Source organism: Micrasema longulum, unplaced genomic scaffold (genome assembly GCF_059751315.1).
Source record: "Micrasema longulum isolate JH-2025_06_02 unplaced genomic scaffold, ASM5975131v1 h1tg000107l, whole genome shotgun sequence".
Taxonomy (NCBI): domain Eukaryota; kingdom Metazoa; phylum Arthropoda; class Insecta; order Trichoptera; family Brachycentridae; genus Micrasema; species Micrasema longulum.
In genome coordinates this window covers 1,394,499-1,416,048 of record NW_028277313.1, presented here as the reverse complement: position 1 = coordinate 1,416,048, position 21,550 = coordinate 1,394,499, and the positions used below count along the sequence as shown (strand labels likewise).

At 31.3% G+C, this 21,550-nt stretch overlaps 1 protein-coding gene across 1 annotated transcript; it reads right to left on the bottom strand.

Moving 5' to 3' along the window:
• Nucleotides 1-358: 358 nt before the first annotated feature.
• Nucleotides 359-20,287, bottom strand: Pink1 (PTEN-induced putative kinase 1). Its single transcript, XM_088237744.1, has 10 exons — nt 19,864-20,287; nt 16,737-16,851; nt 15,906-16,291; nt 12,481-12,660; nt 9,936-10,058; nt 4,715-4,866; nt 4,320-4,475; nt 2,824-2,930; nt 1,368-1,463; nt 359-728 (listed from the first exon to the last, which is right to left on the bottom strand). The coding sequence occupies exons 1-10, from the start codon at nt 20,148-20,150 to the stop codon at nt 474-476; spliced, it is 1,857 nt and encodes a 618-aa protein (XP_088093870.1). The 5' UTR covers nt 20,151-20,287; the 3' UTR covers nt 359-473.
• Nucleotides 20,288-21,550: the final 1,263 nt, after the last annotated feature.

Below are 21,550 nucleotides of genomic sequence, written 5' to 3'. Positions count from 1 at the left end.
TCATTATTTTATTTTATTAAATCACTTTGCAGTCTTTGACAGTGGTAACAGTAGTGACAAAATAAACTAAATTTCAGTCGCATCAATTTTTTCTTATTTTATAAATATTATGAACTAGTTTTATATGCCGGCAGTATTAAGGATAAATTTCTATGGTACTGCTTTTTCTGTATTTTGACACCTTAATGTGAAAATTTAACCTTGAAGACTTTAATCGAGTTATGCCCACGGAGAAGGGTATGTTTTGGTTTTTTTTTTAATAGTAATTCAACAAAAACTTTCAGACAAATGTATTATTTTTCTATTTTCTAGAAGTCTATTTTTTTTTTTTTTTTTTAAACTTTGAAATAAAAATGTCTTTTGTTTTCTCTTTGTTGTATGGTATATTCGTGCCTTTCTACGTGGGCACAATTTAATTGCTGAATAATATGAAGTAATGCGAAACTGTCCTAAATTAGAGACACAGAAACACATTACTCATCATTGGCATGGATCCATGTTAGAGCTTGTTTAATTTGTTGTAACTTGGCTCGGCACAAGAAATTTGAAATGAGTATGTATTCTGGGTGGGTTCGTCTAGCTGACTTTTTGGTTGAGTAGTCTACTGAGTAGGCAGAAGTAAAAGGAAGGTGAGCATTTTGCGGGAAAAACCCAGTATCTTGTGTCTGGTTGGAAAGGCGGCCTTCGCACAGGATCTTTGTCGTGAGGCAAAATAGCCATTGGAGAATCTGTAACCAAATATAACATTTATTGTATAATTTCAGTCCCTGGTTTATTAAACTCGACTATCCTTGCCTCGTTTTAGAAAGTTGTATATAATATTGTTGTGCTATTCTCCTACTGTGTCCATGTTTACTACACTTTCTTCAAGTTTTAGTTCTCCGTCTACAATTACATCAGTGGCTAATTTATGAATAAATTTTAAGGATTATAGTTGAAAGAGTTCAGTTACATTTAATTGTTTAGTTTGTGTAAAGAGTTCTTTAGTTGCTGTTAGGGAGGTCATATATTAACTTTAATATTATATTTTGCTGTCTTTGTAGTATATTTATGTCATTTAGATTTCTTAATTATTAATGAATTATTCTCATTGCCTTTATCAGTTTTAGTTGTAGATATTTTTCAGTCTATACTGAAATTAGTTGGTTAAGTCTTGAACAGGTGAAGCAGCAGGTGCTACATTTTTATCATACAAATAGTTATAATATTTTCCTGATGATAATTACCTTAAAATTCATTATTTGATACAAAATTTCTTATATACAAGTATTTTGTGACAGATTATGACTTCCCGATATGTGATTGTGAACAATAATGTTATATGAATATAATAGAATTAATTTGATAAATATTGAAAGAATACTCACCTCTGTATTGTTCGGCATCCTTTTACACTGGATCCAGGCTGAAGGTGCCCATAAAAACAATTGGCAAATATTGGCTGCAACTTCAGGTGTCACTCGCTAGAATTTTTTTATACATTAAGTACATTTTGGACATAAAAATATGGGCAGTTTTATTTAAATTAAAAATTTTATAAAATGTATGGGCAAAATCAATTCATTTGTGTAAGAACTCCGTATGTATTTATCATTTAAAAATCTATCTTAATACCGATACTAACTTTTTTTTATCTACAGTAATGTTAATACAATATTTCTAGTCTACAAAAACGTAGAACTAATATTGACTCCATATATATGTTCGGCATACTAAATGGTATAATCGATGTTCCATCATTACTGGGACAAGTAAAATTCAATATTCCGACTCGTAGATTGAGAAACAATGAAGTACTGTTCATCGATCAGCATAGAACAAACTATGGCTTTAATTCTCCAATGACCCGTCTTTGTCATATTGTTAACTCAAGACAAGATCTGGACTTTTTTGGTTTAAGTTTACAACGATTTAAACAAGCACTAAATAAATAGTCCAGATCTTGTCTCGATGTCCCTTATGTTTGTCAATGCTTCTTTTCTTTTTATTAAAGTTTTAAACTATTATTTCATTGTAATATTCAAACCTTATAAATTGTATACATGGACAATGTCCGTTAATAAATAAATAAATAAATACTTTAACCAGTGCTAATAAGTATGTCTAATGCTACCTGAAATTGTACATTATTTTTTTAGTAAGATCACAAGAGGGGATTTTCTTTGATCTATTAAATATTTTTTGTATGAGAGTTGCATTATTTTTTACCTCGCTTATAATGTACAAGCTTTATATTTCCTTTGATAGTTATTTCTTTGTTTACTTTAAAAAACAATGTTCTATTAAATTCACACCAATAAAATACTTTATTTAGTTAATATATTTATAATCTGTAAGGATCGGGTGGGATGCTTATGTTGTCTGTTTTTAAGAGGGGATTAAAAAAATTATCTTTAAAAAATCTGTGGTGTTTTTTTCACGTTTTTTTAGTTATCGTTGCTGACTAAGCGCATAGACAATTGGAATTCTAGACCCCATTTACAAAATTTAGGTATTTTAAAGTTGATATATGAAAGCTAGATAACCAATCATCGTGCAGCTACAAAGTGCATGGACGAGTGGAATTCCAGTAAAGTTAAAACAATATCAAATAATAATGTAAAATAAAATCAAAATTATTATAGCTTAGTAAGTACAATTAAAAATCAATTTTAAAAAAACACTAAAACACCTCATTATTAAAGCAATGAGGGCACTAACGTAGCATTTCTGATTATGAAATGTATGAACGTTATTACTAAAATTATTTATTTACCAATTTGGACTGGTGAGACTGAATACTAAAATACATTAATTTAATTAGAATATAATAAAAAGTAATACCTTATTTGGGTTCCTGCTGAGAATATTTTCAATGAGTTTTCGAATAATCGTGGGGGCAATTTTTAGACAAGGTAATTGACTTTCATGAAAACTAAAATTTTGGAGACCTGAAAAGATTTAAAATATAATTTATATTACATCATCGTCAAACCCTTATCCACACATAATGGCGCATAGGACACTGAATTGAAAAACAAAATGCAGAATATCTCGATCATCTGTCAGGTGATTAGTCTTACGCTTCAGGTGCCAGTCCAGGGACAATGAAATATTGCAATGTAAACCACCTTATAAACAAATACTTCATGCCGAACTTCCCTAGGCAGGAATCAAACCTAATACCTAAAGCATGGTAAGACAACCACTATACTACAAGGTGGGCTTTTCTCCATCCGATTTCGTTTTTAGGTTTTTATCTGAGAGTAGCCATCGAGTTGAAAACACTAGTCCGGGGTGGGGTTCTAGTTCAATTGTAGTATTTTTCTATATGTCATTTGGAGAAAACAAGTTGAAACAAGCAAACTGTTGTATAAAATGCAACTTACTGTTAAAGTGGTTAGTATTTAATATTCCTGTTTTTAATTTTTTAAATTGCATAAAAATAGGTATTTATGTTAAATTCTAGAATCATTACATTACAGTTTCATTTAAATATACTTCAATTAGGATTTTTTTAACTAAGGGTATGGAAAAAAAAGACTCTTGAATGACTATGTGGTAGAAAAACATTACTCTTAGATTTGCAAGTTCTGTGAAAAAAATTATCGTAGGTATTTTATAACATACTTTTACATTTGGTGAGGCCTAATTTTCATTTGTAAAAAGTTTCCAATTTATGAATATTTCAAAAGAGACGGAAAATATTTTTGAAAGGTATATGGAAATCTAGACATTAACGAGATGATCTGTCATTGTAATTGTGGAATTTGGGCTCATTGAAAGGAATGCATTTTATTTACATCAAAAGGATATAAATATGCACAGATTTAAAAATAAATGTTCAAAATAATTATTGCATAACACTGCTACCGTGCATAAGGCTTAGTCAGTGAATCAGATAAAGTCATTATTTTAACTCGTTTTTTGTAATCTAATTCGGAAATGAACATTGACATAAAACGAGAAATACACCTTTAGGAAAATAATTTTCCAGTAATACGTATTTAAAAATGAAACACAGGCAGAATTATGTTACACGGTGTGCAAGGTGATGAATTAAACAATGACAGGTCGTAAACCTTGTAAATGCGTAGACTCGTACTTATTTAATTATTTTCATCACAACAGGCCAAGAGGAGAATCACAGCACATAACACCAACGCTGGTCAAAAATCACATTTAATATTTTTGATCTAACAGGAAGGCAAAAGTTTTAGAAATTATGCCACAGAGGTCACCAAACCTACTATAGATAATACGCCCTGCTCCTAAAATTTTTCATCTTTGTTCAGATATCTTTCTACATACAGGTGGATAAATTATTTGATAATATTTACCAGTGATTTGTTTGTTATAAAATGGATTATGATATCCAAATATTTCATATGCAATCGCTCCCGCTGCCCACAAATCTGACTTGCTGTAGTCGAGAGAACTGAACATTCCTGGTTTTTGTAGGATCACTTCAGGAGCCATAAGAGCCATGTTACCACCTAAATTCAGAAGAATAAACATTTTTTAAAAAACAGAAAAATAAAGAAGGCAGAAATTAAATACATTTTTCACATCAACCTAGCTGATAGAACCCGAAACCTGAAGGCTAATGCACAAGGTAGAATTATCTATGCTTAAATATCTTTCTACGGACTTTTGTCTGAGAGTCAGTCAGGATCAATTTCACACACAGAACATGGGAAATAAACGTATTGGAATAAAATTTACAACTTCTTACCTTTGGGTATCTCATCTGTCATGTAAGGGATTTTAAGACCAAATGTTTTGTCAGCAATGCAGCATCCAAAATCTGTGATAACTAAGATTGGAACACAATCATCGTCATCGGCAATCACATGGTCGACCAATATGTTATCAGACTTGAGATCCCTGAAACAATAAGAAAATATGTTTACATATGATTAATTCTTTAATAATTAATTTAGTACTCACTGTTATTTGGCATATTATTTATTACTCTAATTTATGGATGTAAAATTACACAATTTTACCAAAAGGCACAGATAAATACCGTAATTTAGGAATATTTTTAAATAGGAATCCAAAAAACATATAATATATGTTCACAAAAATATACAAAAATTCGAAAACAATTAAAATTTTAAAAATATAATATAGGTACATAACTATAGCTTGACAAATGTAAGTAACTGTTCACCATCTTTGAAATAATTAAAAAGAGTTGATTTATATAAACTATACTTTATGTTAAATATATCAGCAACGTCAGAATAGTTATTGCCGAGTACATGAAGTCGTCTCAGAATAGCATTATACGGGTTTACCGTTCGCGAATTGTTGCAACCAAACGGAGGTAGGTACTTGACGAGTCATTCGTCCAGGTAACTCGAAGTTAATGAGCGCTAATAGATTTAGGCAGTCCCATGTAGAGTTGACAATCTTAAATAAATTCAATAAATCTATAATTTTTCTTCTCTCAGTTAGTTTTAACAAGTAAAAGGTATTTAATAGGAAATCATAGTTAATAAATTCACATCTGATTCCGAGTTTAAAATTAACATATCTTAAAAAAATATTTTGAACTCTTTCAAGAGTATATTGGTGTGAACTATAATACGGAGTCCATATAGTTGAGTTGTATTCCAACTGGCTCCTAACTAAAGCTGTATACATCAGTTTCAAAGTATTAATATGTTTAAAGTCTTTTGTCACTCGCAAAATAAATCCTAACATTTTAAAAAATTTATTGACTAGGCAGTTTATGTGACTGATGAAAGACAACTTTTGATCAAAAATGACACCTAGAGCTTAAGTAGATATTAAGTATACTTACAAAACATTAATAATAACTCTTTAGTAAAAACCGTTCGGATAAACATAAAAATAATATCGTAACTTTTCATTGGTAAGTAGGTACCTAGGTACTTGTTTATGATTAAATTCCAAAACTTTAAATAATTCATTTTCAAATATAGAATTCTTTTCGCAAATATCAATTTTTGCTCTTCTCGCCAACAGGGGTGCACTGTATTCAGGAGTTTTCAAAAACGTATCAAATGTCAGTTGATATTATTTTAATATTACCAAAAATCCAGTTAAAAGAAATAAATGGGTAGAAATAACAAGGAATTTAAGGAAATAATCTGATTGGGATCCATTAAAAACGAATGCAAACCTGACTTGTGAGGATGCACAGGAGCTGGCAGCCGACAGAGATGCCTTTGGGATCTTTGTGAACACCATATACTCCAACTAGGGAGCGGACATGGAATGATGACGACGATGATAACTTAACGTTGGTCAACTATCGGATAATTAGCAAAAAGTTAGTGCAAATACCGCTTTTCTGCTATTTAAAAAAAATCTATTTGATATTCAAACGTGTATCTTGGAATGTAGTGGTCCAAATTTTTAAAAAAATGTAACGATTTTTAAGCCATTTTTATTTTCTCAGACTCTTGTATATTTTTTATATAAAATCCATAAGGGCGTAATAGGGAAATATCACATACTACGAATACTGATAAAAATATACAAAATGGATTTAGAATAATTAATTGTATTTTCAAAATCAATATGGACATTGCGGAGAATTATTTTCATACATAAATTTAAAGAAGTTTAAATATGTCACTAGAAAAACGCAACATGTTTGGCTTTGACAGTTGTGACGTCAAGATTTGTGACAATGTTCTAAACAAATTTGAATGAGCAGGAACAAATAAACACAAATCGTGACTATCTGGGGCGTGGCCAATAATAGAATGACCGTTTTTGAGGGAATTCAAAATTACAAACTTAAAAATACTTTATGCTGCTAATACTTAACAAAAATTGTATTTTTTTTTACTGAACAGTGTTTTACAGACCTTTATTACTTTAAAAATGTAAAAAAAAAACTGATATTTCCCAATTATAAGCTAAAATCTTAATGATTTTTTCGAAATTGCAGCATGAGGGGTAGTTGTTCGAGGTCACACACTTAAAGTTTTACTAAGGGCCCTATGTCCACCGATCCTGTTAAATTTCAAAACATCAAATATTTTTTATCAAAAAAAGTGAAAAAAGTACATAACAAATGACCTTAAACGTCTCATGCTTATAATAAATCTCGACAACCACTCAATGGATTGAAACCTGGTTTTCACTGTCATGTCACGTGTCCTAAAACAAAGCTACTCGTATTTGTTATATCTTTGAAAAATTTTAATTAGTATGTCATATTCGTTTTTTACAAAAATACTGTGAAATACTGTATTTTACCAAAATCTGGTAAAATTACTGGGTAATTTTACCGCCTTATGTCTCTACTCTAATTTCTTACAATAGTATAGAGTGAGTTTATGGAAACCATATCTCAATAAATTGTCGGCCTTGTGGTGTAATGGTCAGCATGTTTGCCTACCAAGCAAGAGGTCTCGGGTTTGATTCCCAACATGACAGATATGAAATATTTATTTGAAGGGGTGTTTTCTCACCAGAATATTTCAACGTCCCTAGACTGGTTACCTGAAACGTAAGACTGATCATCTTACCTTCATGTGACAAAAATTATCAAGATAAACTGCAATTGGTGTGCCAATGCAGTGTCCTATGCACCATTAGGTGCGGAAAGGGAATAATGATGATGATATCTCAATAAATTATCATTTCAGTTCAATTATGTTTTCGTATTATTTTCTATTGATTATGAACCTATTATTTATACCTGATTTTTTTTTCATGCTATCTTCTTTTGAAATTTATTTCTTTTACTTTGTTTTTCTGGATTGTTATTCTATCGCATCACATGTTATTATAATTTGATTAATTTTACTGTGTATTGGGTCTATAACTTAAAAACTGGAATTTGACACTAGATGTCAACACTTGTGTATGAGCTGTAGCAAATCATTGACATACATGTTATTTTGAAGCTCTATTCATAAGCTGTAAAAATCAGTCAACAGAGTTTGATTTGCTTGTGCGCATCGTATTTTTTTTAATCATGGAAAAAAAAATAATTGGCAATACAGTGTTGCGGGAAGTTTTGCTGGGTCACTTTTTTGCAAAGAAAACTGCAGCCGAAATTCATCATCTGCTTGTGGAATTGTATGGCAAACGTGCTCTCGCAAAATCACAGTGTTTCGAGTGGTTTCAACGCTTTAACAGTGGCAATTTTGATATCAAAGATAAAGAGCGGCCTAGACAGTCGAAAAAGGTTGAAGATGAAAACCAGAAGAGAGTTGTGTATTATGAGCTTCTAAAACCTGGTGAAACTATTACTGGAGAGCTGTTACCAACAAAAACTGATTAGTTTAAAAAGAGCATTGAAGGAAAAACGGCCAGAATGGGAGACCAGACATGAGACATTGATTATCCAACATGACAATGCTCGGCTACATGTTGCTCAACCCGTTAAAAACTATTTGGAAAATAGCGGATGGGAAGTTCTGCCCCACCCGCCATATAGTCCAGACTTGGTGCCTTCTGACTTCTGAATTTGTTTTGGTCGATGCAGAATGCATTTTTGGAATACGCTTCACTTCAGTCCAAGGCATAAAAAATTGAGTCGATTCGTTTTTTTATTCAAAAGATGACAGGTTTTTTTGGGATGGCATCCACAAATTGCCAGAAAGATAGAAAAAAATTGTAACTTCCGATAGACAATACTTTGAATAACAGAATTGTACAAGATTTTCTTTAATAAATGCTCAAAATTCCTAAAAAAAATCCAGTTTTAAAGTTATGGACTTATTATTTTTTATTGAACACAAGCACAACCAAAAAAAGCCTTAATAAATTCATGAATATGTCAATGAGTGTAATTTTTAATGAAAAAATAATTATATTTATTATTTTTTATCCTACACACTAATCTACTATGATAATGCATAAAATGCTACACGACAGCACTATTGCGATGGATAAAATGCAATTTTGAAAATAACTAGAATTGATTTTCAATTTAACTGCAAATAAAAGTAGTGACATCTATCGGCAATAAATCGAATGAATATATTATGAGATCTGATATTAAGTTGGTAATGCTTTGAACCTATACCAAAAGTAATGACATTTTTAAAATAGATGTCATTGTTTTATTAATTTTCACCAAAAATATGATATTAGGAAAAACACAAGTTAAGAAATTAAAATACAAATTAAATTTAACAAAATAAAAATTAAATGTTAACAGAAACCAAAACATCTATTGTTATTATATTTTGTTACGTAACTGATACGAAAATATTTATAATATTGAATAAACCATAGAGGTAATTCTGTGTACAAAATATGTGTTCTACAAGAAGTCCAAAATTTTCCTTTTAAAAAGTCGATTAAAGGAACCAAAAGTGTATTTTTTTTTGAGTTACAGTTATAACATTTACTAGATGTATAAAAGTATATTTGTATAGATTTTTAAAAAACACGTACCACTTATGAAATATATTAATTAATAAAAAAAATATTTTTTTTTAAATCTCAAGAATTTTAAGTGGCGAAAAAATAGGCATACGTTAATAATGAATGTGCACACAGTTTTCATCAATACATTGCATATTTTTGCAAACTAGATACATTCCTACAAAGATCCACTCAAAATTATGACTATACTGCCCTGCTAAGCCAAAAAGTCGTAACTGAAAAAAAATCATTTTGCGTTTTCTTTTTAGTAGTGATATTCAATAGCCTCACATATTTACTAAACCAACTAGTCATTTCTGCTTTTCTAATGTAAAATTTGCAATTAAGAAGATACGACTTTTAGCTTTATCAGGGCAGTGTACTTACCAAAATGACTTGACCTTATAATATGTTTAACCATAATGGGTTTTTAAAATTAAAAATAAATAAAATTATGTTAATGTTTAATACTGGCTTATTTCTTCAAATTAATGTTGTATGTTAATGCTATCTGAAACATCGTAACTCAAAAGAACAAATATGTAGGAGTGTAAATTTTAATAATTGAAAAATTAAACATGTTTACATACCTGTGGGCTATTCCATGACGATTCATATGTACAATACCTTCCAGAAGTTGGGTAAACAGCAGAACAGCATTCCTCGGCATTGGGGGATGTCGCATTAAGTACTCGGCTAGTGAGTATTGGTATCTGTAATTGAAAAAAACAAACTACATTAAAATGCAAAAAATAACAATATGTCAATCAATCATATATGTACTTAACATTTTTAAAAGTACCATAGTCAAATGTCGTGGAATTACAAGCAATATCCGATGTTTGAGTAGGTCAATAAAAATGCCCTGTTTTTCTCCAAAATTTTATTTTCAGTACAAGTTATTATTGAAACTTAAATGTGGATGGACCAGAAACCACTTGTGTTTAAATTTATGATACTTAAAAGTTACGATAAGAAATTTAGATTTATACATTTTACATTTATTTTCTAGTTCTAAAATTACTTTTTTTTTTTTTTATATGAACACAAAATTAAACAATCCTATTGTACATATTTGACTATCAAATAAATCAAATGAGTTTTAATCTAGACTAGAAATAATGTGTAGCTGCGAGTATGGAAAACTAGAGGAAATATTCATAGTAATAACAGCATTAATTTTTGTCAATGACAATGATGCATGTTTTTTCTCTTTGCGCTTGCATTGTTTTGCTGACGACATAATTTTTTTTCAACAATCAAGACCCCAGAAGATGTCTATGATCTGCAGTCAGATCTCGACCGTCTCGAGGATTACTGCAACTCCAGCTGCTTGGACCTTAATCCAGTGTTCAGTTGTTGCATTTAGTCGCAAACTAAAAATTTTACCGACTAACTATGTGATTAAGGGTCAAAACCTCCAACGCCCATCATTTGTAAAGGACCTAGGTGTCTACCATGATAGTAAATTACTTTTCCATACCTATGTTGATGGCATCATAAAAAGGCTTCACGTTCCCTTGGCTTCGTGATGCATAGCTCCACGTCGTTCACCATGGCAAAGACACTCAAAATCTTTTACTAGCATCACAAATATGGAATTCTATGTGCAATGTGCAGATATCACGCATTGAAAATATGCAAAAGAAATTTGTCAAGTACATGTGTTTCTGGTTTAAACTTGAGTTTAAATCCGACCAATACATTCAAATATGTCAAAAACGTCGCCAAATAGCTGATATAATTTATCTATCAAAAATGACTACTAGTTCAATTGACTGTCCAGAATTACTATCTTAACTCTCTATTAATGTTCCACAGAAAGTTCTAAGGAATAAACTTCTTCTTCATACTCCTCTTGTCTCATCTAATTATAGGCAAAATTCATATTTATGGCAAACTTTTAATAATTATAATGTAATAACAAAATCGACATGCGGCATTTGCTTTTAAAATAATTATGTAGTGTTTTTATCATTTTGTTCTTTTGGATTTATATGATTGTTCATTTTATGTTTGAGAATATATACTAACTTACTGTGGTGCTACTTGTCGAAACCTGTAATTGGCTTATTTGTTTTGTTTTTTAAATATGATAAATGTAGCTGTTGGTTGTCCGAATAAGGAATAAAAAATAATAAAAATATACAAATAATCATATCACAACATGATCATTTTTAGTTTAATAGTCTATTAACAAAAAAAACCATCGAACTTCTTCATTCTGATTTATAGCTACTAAACATCGTAACAAAGTATTGATAATAAAGGGCTTTCCATTAAGGGTGCTTGAACTTTAAATTTAAATAAAACAAGTTAAGTATGAGATATCATTAATTTTTTTACTTTATTTGAAAGAGTGTTTAATTTTATCATGAATGAAATATGATATTATGGATACGGGCCATCCAGAGTAGCTGTGGCCTGTGGTTTAACGTAGCCCCACAAGAAAAAATCTAATGGCGTTAAATTACACGCTCACGGTGGCACGTTGACGTCGCCAAAACGCGAGATAACCATGATGTCGAATTTGCCGTGCATTGTGGCATGAGCTGTGTGGCACGTAGCGCCGTCTTGAACCACAAGTCATTGAGATCCATATCTTCCAATTTAGGCCACTAAAATTGGTTATCATTGACCTGTACCTCTCGGCGTTATGGCGGTGCCAGCTTCATTTCGGAAGAAGTATGGGCCAATACCCCGCCGGATCAAAATCCACACCAACCAGTGACTTTTTCCGGATGCATTCACAACTGACGGATGCCATGCGGATTGTTATCTCCCCTTAGCCATTCATCCAAAAATGGGCCTCGTTGCTGAGGATGATTTTCCGTAAAATATGTACCTTGAGCTGAGCACTCATTTCGATTGTTGAGTTTAATAATTAACACGCATTGCTCAACACTAAACTTTCCAGCATTCATTATTTTAACCTCCAAATTTGACAGCTGTATTTTCCCCAACATGGCCGCGATTCACTGTCAAAGTTCGAGCACTCCTATACGAAAAGCCTGTATCATCATTTCAATAAAATTATATCTACATGACGTAAGGTAATCAGTCTAAAATTTTAAATACGTGTTCAATTATTTTTACAGTATTTTGAAGAAACAGATATATGATAAAAACAATTACCTTTTCATGAGCAGAAAGAGAGTCATATTCCTTCCAGAACCTTCAGGATTGATCGAAGAAGGAAGAGCATCAGGATATATCTCTAGGGAGCCTGGTAGTTTAGGCACATAGTCGGCAAACACACTGTATATGGCTATGATATTAGGATGCGGTGGCAAAGTTAACTTGTTCTCGTTTAATCTGGAAATAGTATTCAGTAGTACATTTATGGATTTATGAAAACATTTAACCCTTAAAACATGTTCAGAAATAAGCTTAACTTCAGATGAAAAATAATTTAAAATCGCAGTTATGTTTAGAATTAACAAAGAATACAAAATTTTAGGGGATGGATTTAGAATAAATTGATAAAAGTGACTTATTGCATCTAAGTCTAAAGCTATTATTACTTGGTCAAACAATAGTTTTGTATAAACAATACAAAAATATATTTTTTTTAAATAGTCTGTGTTAGCATATGACATTAATTTATTAAAAAAAGGACATCGCATTATATAATCGCTTTACAGTAAAAATTAAGTTGTCAGACGGTAGAAGGAAATTTTGTTATAATCATAAAAATATACTGTTCCAAAATTTATATTTCTTAGGACAAAAATCAGACCTGTCAAAAGCATAATGGCAAATAATTAGTTTGTAAAGATAATTTGAAATTTGAGTGGGTTTTAGACTGAATCACATTCTTATTCAAACTCTGCTGAATACTTTTTTAAATACCAGACAAGATGGTTCCTTTTCCTTCTGACAACCAAAGATTAGAACGCGTTATACATATAAACGTAAACCATGTTCGCAAATGTACTATTCCTTGAAAATAACATAGCTTCCAAAGAACAAAATATTTTATATTTTTAAATATATATATTGAGCATACAGCAAAAATTGGCCAAGTAAAATTTTGCAATCTTTTGACTAAATTTTAGTGCTGGGGCGTATCGTTTACTGAAAAAAAAAACATACATTTTAAAGTATTTTACAAAATTGATAATTGTATATGGATTGAGTCTGTCTGTGAACATCTGCTACAGGAAATGTTAACAAAATGATAATACTTCAATACTAAAACAAAACGTTGCTAACGCTTTGTACCACGCAAAGCAGAGTCGGCCTCATGGTATATTGGTCAGCGCGTTTGCCAACCATGCAAGAGGTCTCAGGTTCGATTCCCGACATGGTAGATATTAAATATTTATTTAGAAGGGTGTTTTTACGCTAGAATATTTCATAGTCCCTGGATTGGTACCTGAAGCATAAGACTGATTATCTTACCTTCATGTAACAAAAATGATCAAGATACACTGCGCTTAGTGTCACGATGCAGTGCCCTATGCACCACTAGGTGCGAAAAGAGAAGGATGATAAAAGCAGAGGTCCCCAAACTTTTTTGTTTCGTTGACCTCATGCTGGTATTTTCCGTTTTGCGTAGACCCCTGCTTTGATATAAATATTTTTTTAATTCATCAACATTAATTGTAAATTTGTTGCAACAGAGAGGGAAAACATTTTTGAGAAGGGAATATGGAAGTCTGGGCATTTACATATAATCTGTCATTGGCTGGTTTAAGTGGCCACTTTACAAACTGTATAACCTTTACCATTCTGCCCATGTTTAAACATCTGCATTTCCTCAACTCTTCGATCTGTTGATTGTTGTGAAGTGAAAGAGCTGAAACCTTTATTATGTGGGTGAGATTCATTCTTTTAAATTTAATAAAATATAAAGTTACAACATGTTAACAGAAAGAAATACATAATAAAGCAAAAGCACAAAAACAAAAAACGAAAAAAAAATACCAGACCAAAAAAGAGGCAACCTCTTGTGCTTGCTGTGGGATTATAATATTAATAATTTAAGTACAAAATACGCATATATTAAAAAAAAAAAAAATAAGGTGTATAAAACATTTTTTATATATAAGTGCATATACATATGCATGCAAACACGTATGCATGTATAATTATACACACACATACACCCACTCACTCTCACACACATACACCCACATATATTGTATAACATGGTGAAGAAAATTATAAAATAAGGTTTTCAAGTTGCTTAACAAAAGAACTTCAGGTACTGTAGAAAACAATTTTAAAAAAAAAAACATATTTCCTTAATTTTAAAATAAAAAACTTCAATATGACTTAAATGTTAAAAAGCAACGTTTGATTAAGGAGGTGGTTGATAAACAAATATTTTTACCTTTAGCTTGAGTTTTGTAAAGATATAAATAATTTTTATTTAGTCAGGCAAGTTGTTACGGAAATTTATTACCTGATGTACATAACTTTTTTCAAAATATTTAGTATTAAATTTAGGCATAATTATATGATATTGATGTCTACATAAATAACTTAATGTACAGATTTAAAAAAAAAAAATATTTTGTCAATTGATGGAACATTAAAATTTTCAAATAGTTCTTTTGTTGGGAATGTTGATGGTTTTTTTAAAATCACTTTAATTATTAATCTATGAACAATTTTTTTATTCGGCTAAACCATTTCACCTACTAGGCAACGCCTGAAAACAATTGTTCAATTTTTATACTTCTTATGCCAGGAATGTGTTTTTTTAAGCTTACGCAGAATTACTCACTTTTATAAGGTTTACTGTACAGCAGAATTTTTTTTAATGAATAATAAATATTTTAAGTATAATAGATGTAAATATATTAATTTAAACGACACAAAATTAAAATCAAGTAACAGTTTCTCCTAAAATAAATACACAATTTTTCTCATCCTTTACATTATTGGGAGGGACGAGCCTGATGCTTTGATAGCAAAATTTTAATATTTGGCTTTTTTATATTAGTCAAATTTAAATTTGAATCTCCTCGACGTGTGATTTTTAATGTTTTTTTTTTTTTTTTAACTTATATTAATTATACATATAACTAGGAAATTTATGTCTATTATAAGAAAGTATTACTTTTGTACCTTCTAAGATACTATCTGTGTTAGGTGGATTATTACATTCATAGTAAAATTTTGGTGATGGCCTGTCTAAATGGGATCAACTCTAGTAAACCCCCATTTACATCTTATGGAACCACAATGCCATGGCCCCCTGCAGGGCATAGATAGACCTTTAGGAACTACTGATGTACAGCAAAAGAAAAGAAAGAAACTTAAAATCAAAAGTGTATAAAATAGCAAAATTATAAGTTTGCATCAACATAAAAACTTCAATCTTGAATTGCCAACAAACAAGAATTCTGACTTGGTTAGTTTTCGATGTATGCTCAAGATATATTTATAAATGCTATATAAACGCTACACAAAAATTAAGATCTGTAACTAATGTTACTTTTTGAAATAGTGTGATGTCTGGAAAAGGGTCACTTTGATAAAATTCCTTTGTTTCTATATTATTTGCTCACGGTTAATCAAACAAACATTATTTTAATGTTTATACTCACAGGTTTCCGCAAAAGAAAGCATTATTAGTATAGAACCTTCTTGCTGGTACTGTTTCTTGGAACATAGCTCGATGGATTGCTAAGGAACTGCTCTGTACATCAAAATTGAACATCATCTTTAGGGCCAATGGAAATTCAGAAATATCCGACAGAATGTTAGGCGATGGAGAGTCAGCATTGTTGTTCGTAGTCTGTGATGAAAAAGTAGGTGAACTTTTCTTAGGAATTTCAACCTTGTTTTTAACATTGGCCTCATAAACTGCAGCAGAACATCCCATAGCTATAATATTTCCAATGTTCAGATTACTAAGATTCATATTATTTTGCGTAGATACTGGTTCATCTTCTTCGGTTAGCAAACTAGTTTGAAACTTGGAAACAGCATTCTGCAAAACAAACAAAAAATATTTTAGTAAATGCGTAGTTAAGTTTACTGTTATTATTTTACTAAGAATATGAGGTAATACTAAAAACATTATAAGCATGATTGATAAATTACCAGTCGCTATTTTCTAACAAATCTTCTAGTAAAATGGTTACCGAAAAAACAGTTTAATTTTAGAATGGCATACATCCCTTCCGTTTACCGATCTCTTATCTAGGTTTAAATTAGTTTTTTCAATAAACTTTGTTGTACTCTAAGATAATGATAAATAACATTGTCAAAATAAAATAATCATTGTTGACAGACTTTGTTCTCTAATTTAATTATGAAAAAAAATTGTTAAATTATGTTTCATTAAAAATAACATTTCATAGTCCGTGAACATAAATTTCAGTAACTTTCTATGAATTATTAGAAAACGTACCTAATGTGGTTTTTTAACTTACCCGAATTTCCAAACAAAGTCCCTCTAACTCATCTTGTCTGCTAATAAATCCACTCCCAGAAGCCAATGACACTCCGAGAAATGCAAATAATGGCGCAGAGTCACCGAAGAAGAACCTAAAAATCATAAAATGTCATCATTAATAAAGGGTTCAAACTGTCAGTAGGGTCGCAGTGAGTATTCCACCGGCAACACTACTCGCCCTAGTTCTTGTATGTTCATAAGACCATTTTTAGAAAATTGCGTTATGAATGCCAATATGTTCATTATCTTATTACGCGTCCATGTAGTTAGAGAATTATAATTTTTTCCATTAGTAAATAATATTTTCAACATTTTTTGAGTGCCAATCTCCACTTACTGATTTTACTTATTTGGCTTTAAAATCAAATAAAATGCCTTTTGTAAAATTTGCAAAATGGTCTATTGAACATACTAGAACTAGGGCAGTGTGCTGACTAATCCAACTCGTTGGCGTCCACGACGTGAACCCAGGGCAATGGGATCACACTCATAACGGTGTGATCACAACGAGAGGATTAAAGGTGAGTTTCTGGTGCCTCCAAACCAGAACCATCCAGCTAAGGGAAGGTAACCCTGTCAGAAAAATCCACCGGAGAAGACAACAGAAAATCACGCTGGTCATCTTTTCCCGGGAATCACTATGGCGAGTACATAAAATAAGCAGTTGTCCTGGCTGCGGAATATAATAGCGCAGGACCGAGATGCTTTCGCCGTAGTGATCGCCGACATCGAGGGGACCTGACAAGGCACCGCAAAGAGAAGAATTACATAGTCACGGTACAATTTATATTAATATTATGAAGAGAATGTAAATCAAGCGAAGAAAAAATTAAACTCATCATAAGTGTTTATTTTCTATAAGTGAATCTGTAAAATATTTATCTATGCAAAATATTGTCTTATATAATTACACAACACATAATATACAAAGTAGGTTCTAACAATCAAATGAGAGTTGTGAACTCTATAGGTAACCAACAATTATTTTCAAAGAACCGTCACTAAGTTTTATTTTGGTTTTTTAACATCTTTACGGTAAATCAAAGAAACTTTATTGTATTTGTTTCTGAAGATCTCAATTACTAAATACTGCATACATAAATGACTAAATATACTAAATGTAATAAATATTTGTATATAACCACTTACCGACTTTTCTGTGTCTACCGATTTCGAGACGTACACGTCTCTTTGTCGGCACACCAATTAAACTAACATGCAAAACCCATTATACACCTTCACCATAGTTGTTGCACAAAAATATAAAACCAACACGACATGCATTGTAATAAGCAACAAATATTTCACATTAGGAAAGCTTTAAAAAATAATCAAAAAACATTTTAATATATCCCGTTATATGATGTTCCATCGTAATTGTCACCCTACACCTATTAAACTCATGCCCTTTCCTTCATCCCCTCCCTCTAACTATTTCTCCCACAACATAAAATATTTTCATAATCTACATGATGCATGTAACGGTTGCATATTAAAATGCATGTAACGGTTTCATATTAAAATACATGTCGTGTTGGTTTTATATTTTTGTGCATCAAATGGTGAAGGTTTTGCAAGTTGATTTAATTGGTGTCCTGACGGAACTGGTAGACATAGAAAAGTCGGTAAGTGGTTATATACAAATATTTAATAACATTTAGTAAAATCTTTGACCGCAAAGTTAATGCTTTAATTATAAATAATGTTACTAAATATAATTATATGCAGATATGTGAATACTTATATGTATGTATTAGAATCAATAGTTTATTACTATCAATAATACAAGATAACAAAATCAAGAAACTATTAAGTATCCAAGGTCAATTGTCAGAAAAGATTTAGAAATGTTGTAGTAAGTACTAGACAAAAAAGATACAGAAGTCAGCTTGTGTTATCAAGATTATTTAACTAAAATATAATGAGAATTATTTAAATCCAAAATGAGAGATACATGAATCAACCCAAAAATCAATTTTAATTTCAAATGTAACAGAACGTGATTTAGAAAAATAAACCAAAGAGAATTTACAAGAGAGTGAAAAACTTCAATTTATTTTGCAAACAAATACAAATATGATAGGTTCAGAAGTGGATCGGTTCTCGGCCTTTTGTCATAATTAGACGATTGTTAATTTATATTCATGGATCAGTTGTTGAATCTACAGCTTACTACATTAATAGGCGGCCTCCGTGGTGTAGTGGTCAAGACTCTTGACTCAATCACGGAAGGTTCCGGGTTCGATTCCCGGTAAGAACAGAAAAATTCAATGTAATTTTTCTCAAGCCTGGGTGTTTTGTGATGTAGTTCACCACTGTAATTGGGCCTCCTGGCCTGTTGTGGTGCAAAAATAAAATAAAAAAGAAATAAAATACTACATTTATAAGCTGGTTTGCATTTTGGTAAACATTCAGTTGAGAATATTTTACACTTGGGAATTGTGAGTCAAGCTAGGGTTTCCTAGGACAGCGGTGCCCGTATCTTTACGGCCGTAGTGAACGGTGATGCGGTGGACAGCCGTCGTAACCGTGACTAGAGAGTTGTTTCCTAGGAAAACGGTGTTGATAACACCGTTTAAAAATAAAACCACTCTCTAGCAACCTCTACGACGGCTGTCCACCGCATCACCGTTCACTACGGCCGTAAAGATACGGGCACCGCTGTCCTAGGAAACCCTAGCTTCAGCGATTAAAGACATATTAACGAGATTTGAGCAGACACAATTTTAAAATGAGTTGTTTTTTTTTAGAAAATACTTAAATATATCATTTTTTTACAATTTAATTAAGAATCCAATTGAGAAATGATTGCAAAAAGTATAATCAATGGACCTATGACAGACTTCAATTAATATATCGAAAGATCAATGTTGATTCTCTACAATTCACAAGATGAAAAATAGGAAAAGGATATAAATTACTGAATAATAATGATTAAGGAATTATTCTAACAATCACCAAAATCTATAATTTGAGTAAAACCCTATCTCGTTCACAAGAGAGAAATGCCCAGGAAAAATTATTTACATTTAGAACACATACTTATAAATCATATGCAATGCATAAAAACGTGTTTCAAATTATTAATAATATACATGACGTACCTTCTGGTGACTTGCTTCTTGATGTTAGTGTTGAAGCCATTGTTGACTTTGCACAGGACATTCTCGACGAGGAGCCTTCTGGCATGGAAGCCAACGGCTTGGCCGACGCTCCTGATGGAGGACTGCGGGACGGTGCTGGAACTCCTCGCCACATTCCCTAGCAGTAGTTTGCCCTTCGAGATGCTTTCTTCCGAAATGTTTACGTTCTGTTTTCCGGTATAAAGATACTTTTGCAGAAAATAACGACCATTTCTAAATAAGCGTACAGAAAAGTATCGTAGAGACATAGCGATAATAATTCCAAACTTTACAAATCAATTAAGACCCAGATATCTACACTTTCAAAATAAATAATGCGTCTCAAATTATGCCACCGACATCTTTACGAGAAAAAATATGTAGGCACTTAGGCACGAAACGGAATGTCGTCAGATTCGAGAATATGATATAAATAAAAAACTGAGTAAAGAAGAAAACGTCATAAATAGCAATAGACAATACAGAAATTATAGAATAGACAATGTCATTCCAAAGACAAACGCGCACAATAAAAGGGAAGCTTGAAAAATTATTGCGCAATTGTCGCCTAATTACACGATTAAAAAAAATAAAATAATAATAATACTTTTTATCATTGAATAGATAATCATTACATAGAAAGCGAAGTAAAATACCGTAATTTACCGTATTTCACGGTAACGTTCGCTAAAAAACTAATATGATTTACTCATTTTTATTTTTCGAAGAAATAACAATTACGAGAAGCTTTATTTTAAAACACGTTACATGACAGTGAAAACCAGATTTAGATTCATCGGGTGGTTGTCGAGATTTAATGTAAGTATAGGACGTTTAAAATTATTGAATATATATTTTATTCACTTTTTTTTATAAAAATGTCATAATGTTATGAAACTCAACAGGATAAGTAGAAATAGGGCCCTTAATAAAACCTTGAGTTTGTGACTTTAAATGACACCGCTCATACCGTCATTAAAAATAAAACAAGTTTTGGTTGTATAATTACGTCCCAATAAGTTTTTTTTAATATACGGAAGTCTGAGAAAATAAAATTTACTTAAAAATCGTGATATTTTTTTTTCTTCGTACCAGTACTTTTCAAGATACACGTTTGAACATCAAATACATTTTATCAAAATAGCGGAAAAGCGGTATTTGCCTCAACTTTGTACTAATTATTTGATAGTTGACCAATTTAAAGTCATCATCATCGTCATCATTCCATGTCCGCAACCTAGTTGGTGTATGTGATGTTCACAAAGATTCTCCGGGCATCTCAGTCGGCTGCCAGCTCCTATGCATCCTCACAAGTCAGGTTCGCATCTCGTAGTTCAGACATGAACTGCTAACTAAATTAACAGCGGACGTCCAGGACGCCGAGAACCTGATGCCTTGTAAAACAGTTAAACCTGAAGTAAAGTTTTGCTCACTGTTTGAAGTATTTAGAATACCTACCACCTGTATATTTGTTAATTTCAATATTTTTATGAGAAAAGGATGTAAAATTATGTCATTTTTAGTATTTTTCATAAATGCCGGTAATTTTATGGTGGAACATGGAGACTTTTATTTCTAGACTGACAGTTTTAGCTTTATTCAAACAAATATGTTAGTTGAATTTTAAAAACTGTTTACTGGCATAAAGATGACGTCATTTTTATAAATT

Bases quoted from the DNA above. Each gene is read 5' to 3' on its own strand.
- Pink1 (XM_088237744.1), bottom strand. From the start codon at position 20,150: ATGTCTCTACGATACTTTTCTGTACGCTTATTTAGAAATGGTCGTTAT. The intron at 4,867-9,935 runs GTATGTAAACAT...TTATTGTTTCAG, and splicing joins CGTCATGGAATAGCCCACAG to GGATCTCAAGTCTGATAACA. The intron at 2,931-4,319 runs GTAAATATTATC...AAATCTTTTCAG, and splicing joins TTATAACAAACAAATCACTG to GTCTCCAAAATTTTAGTTTT.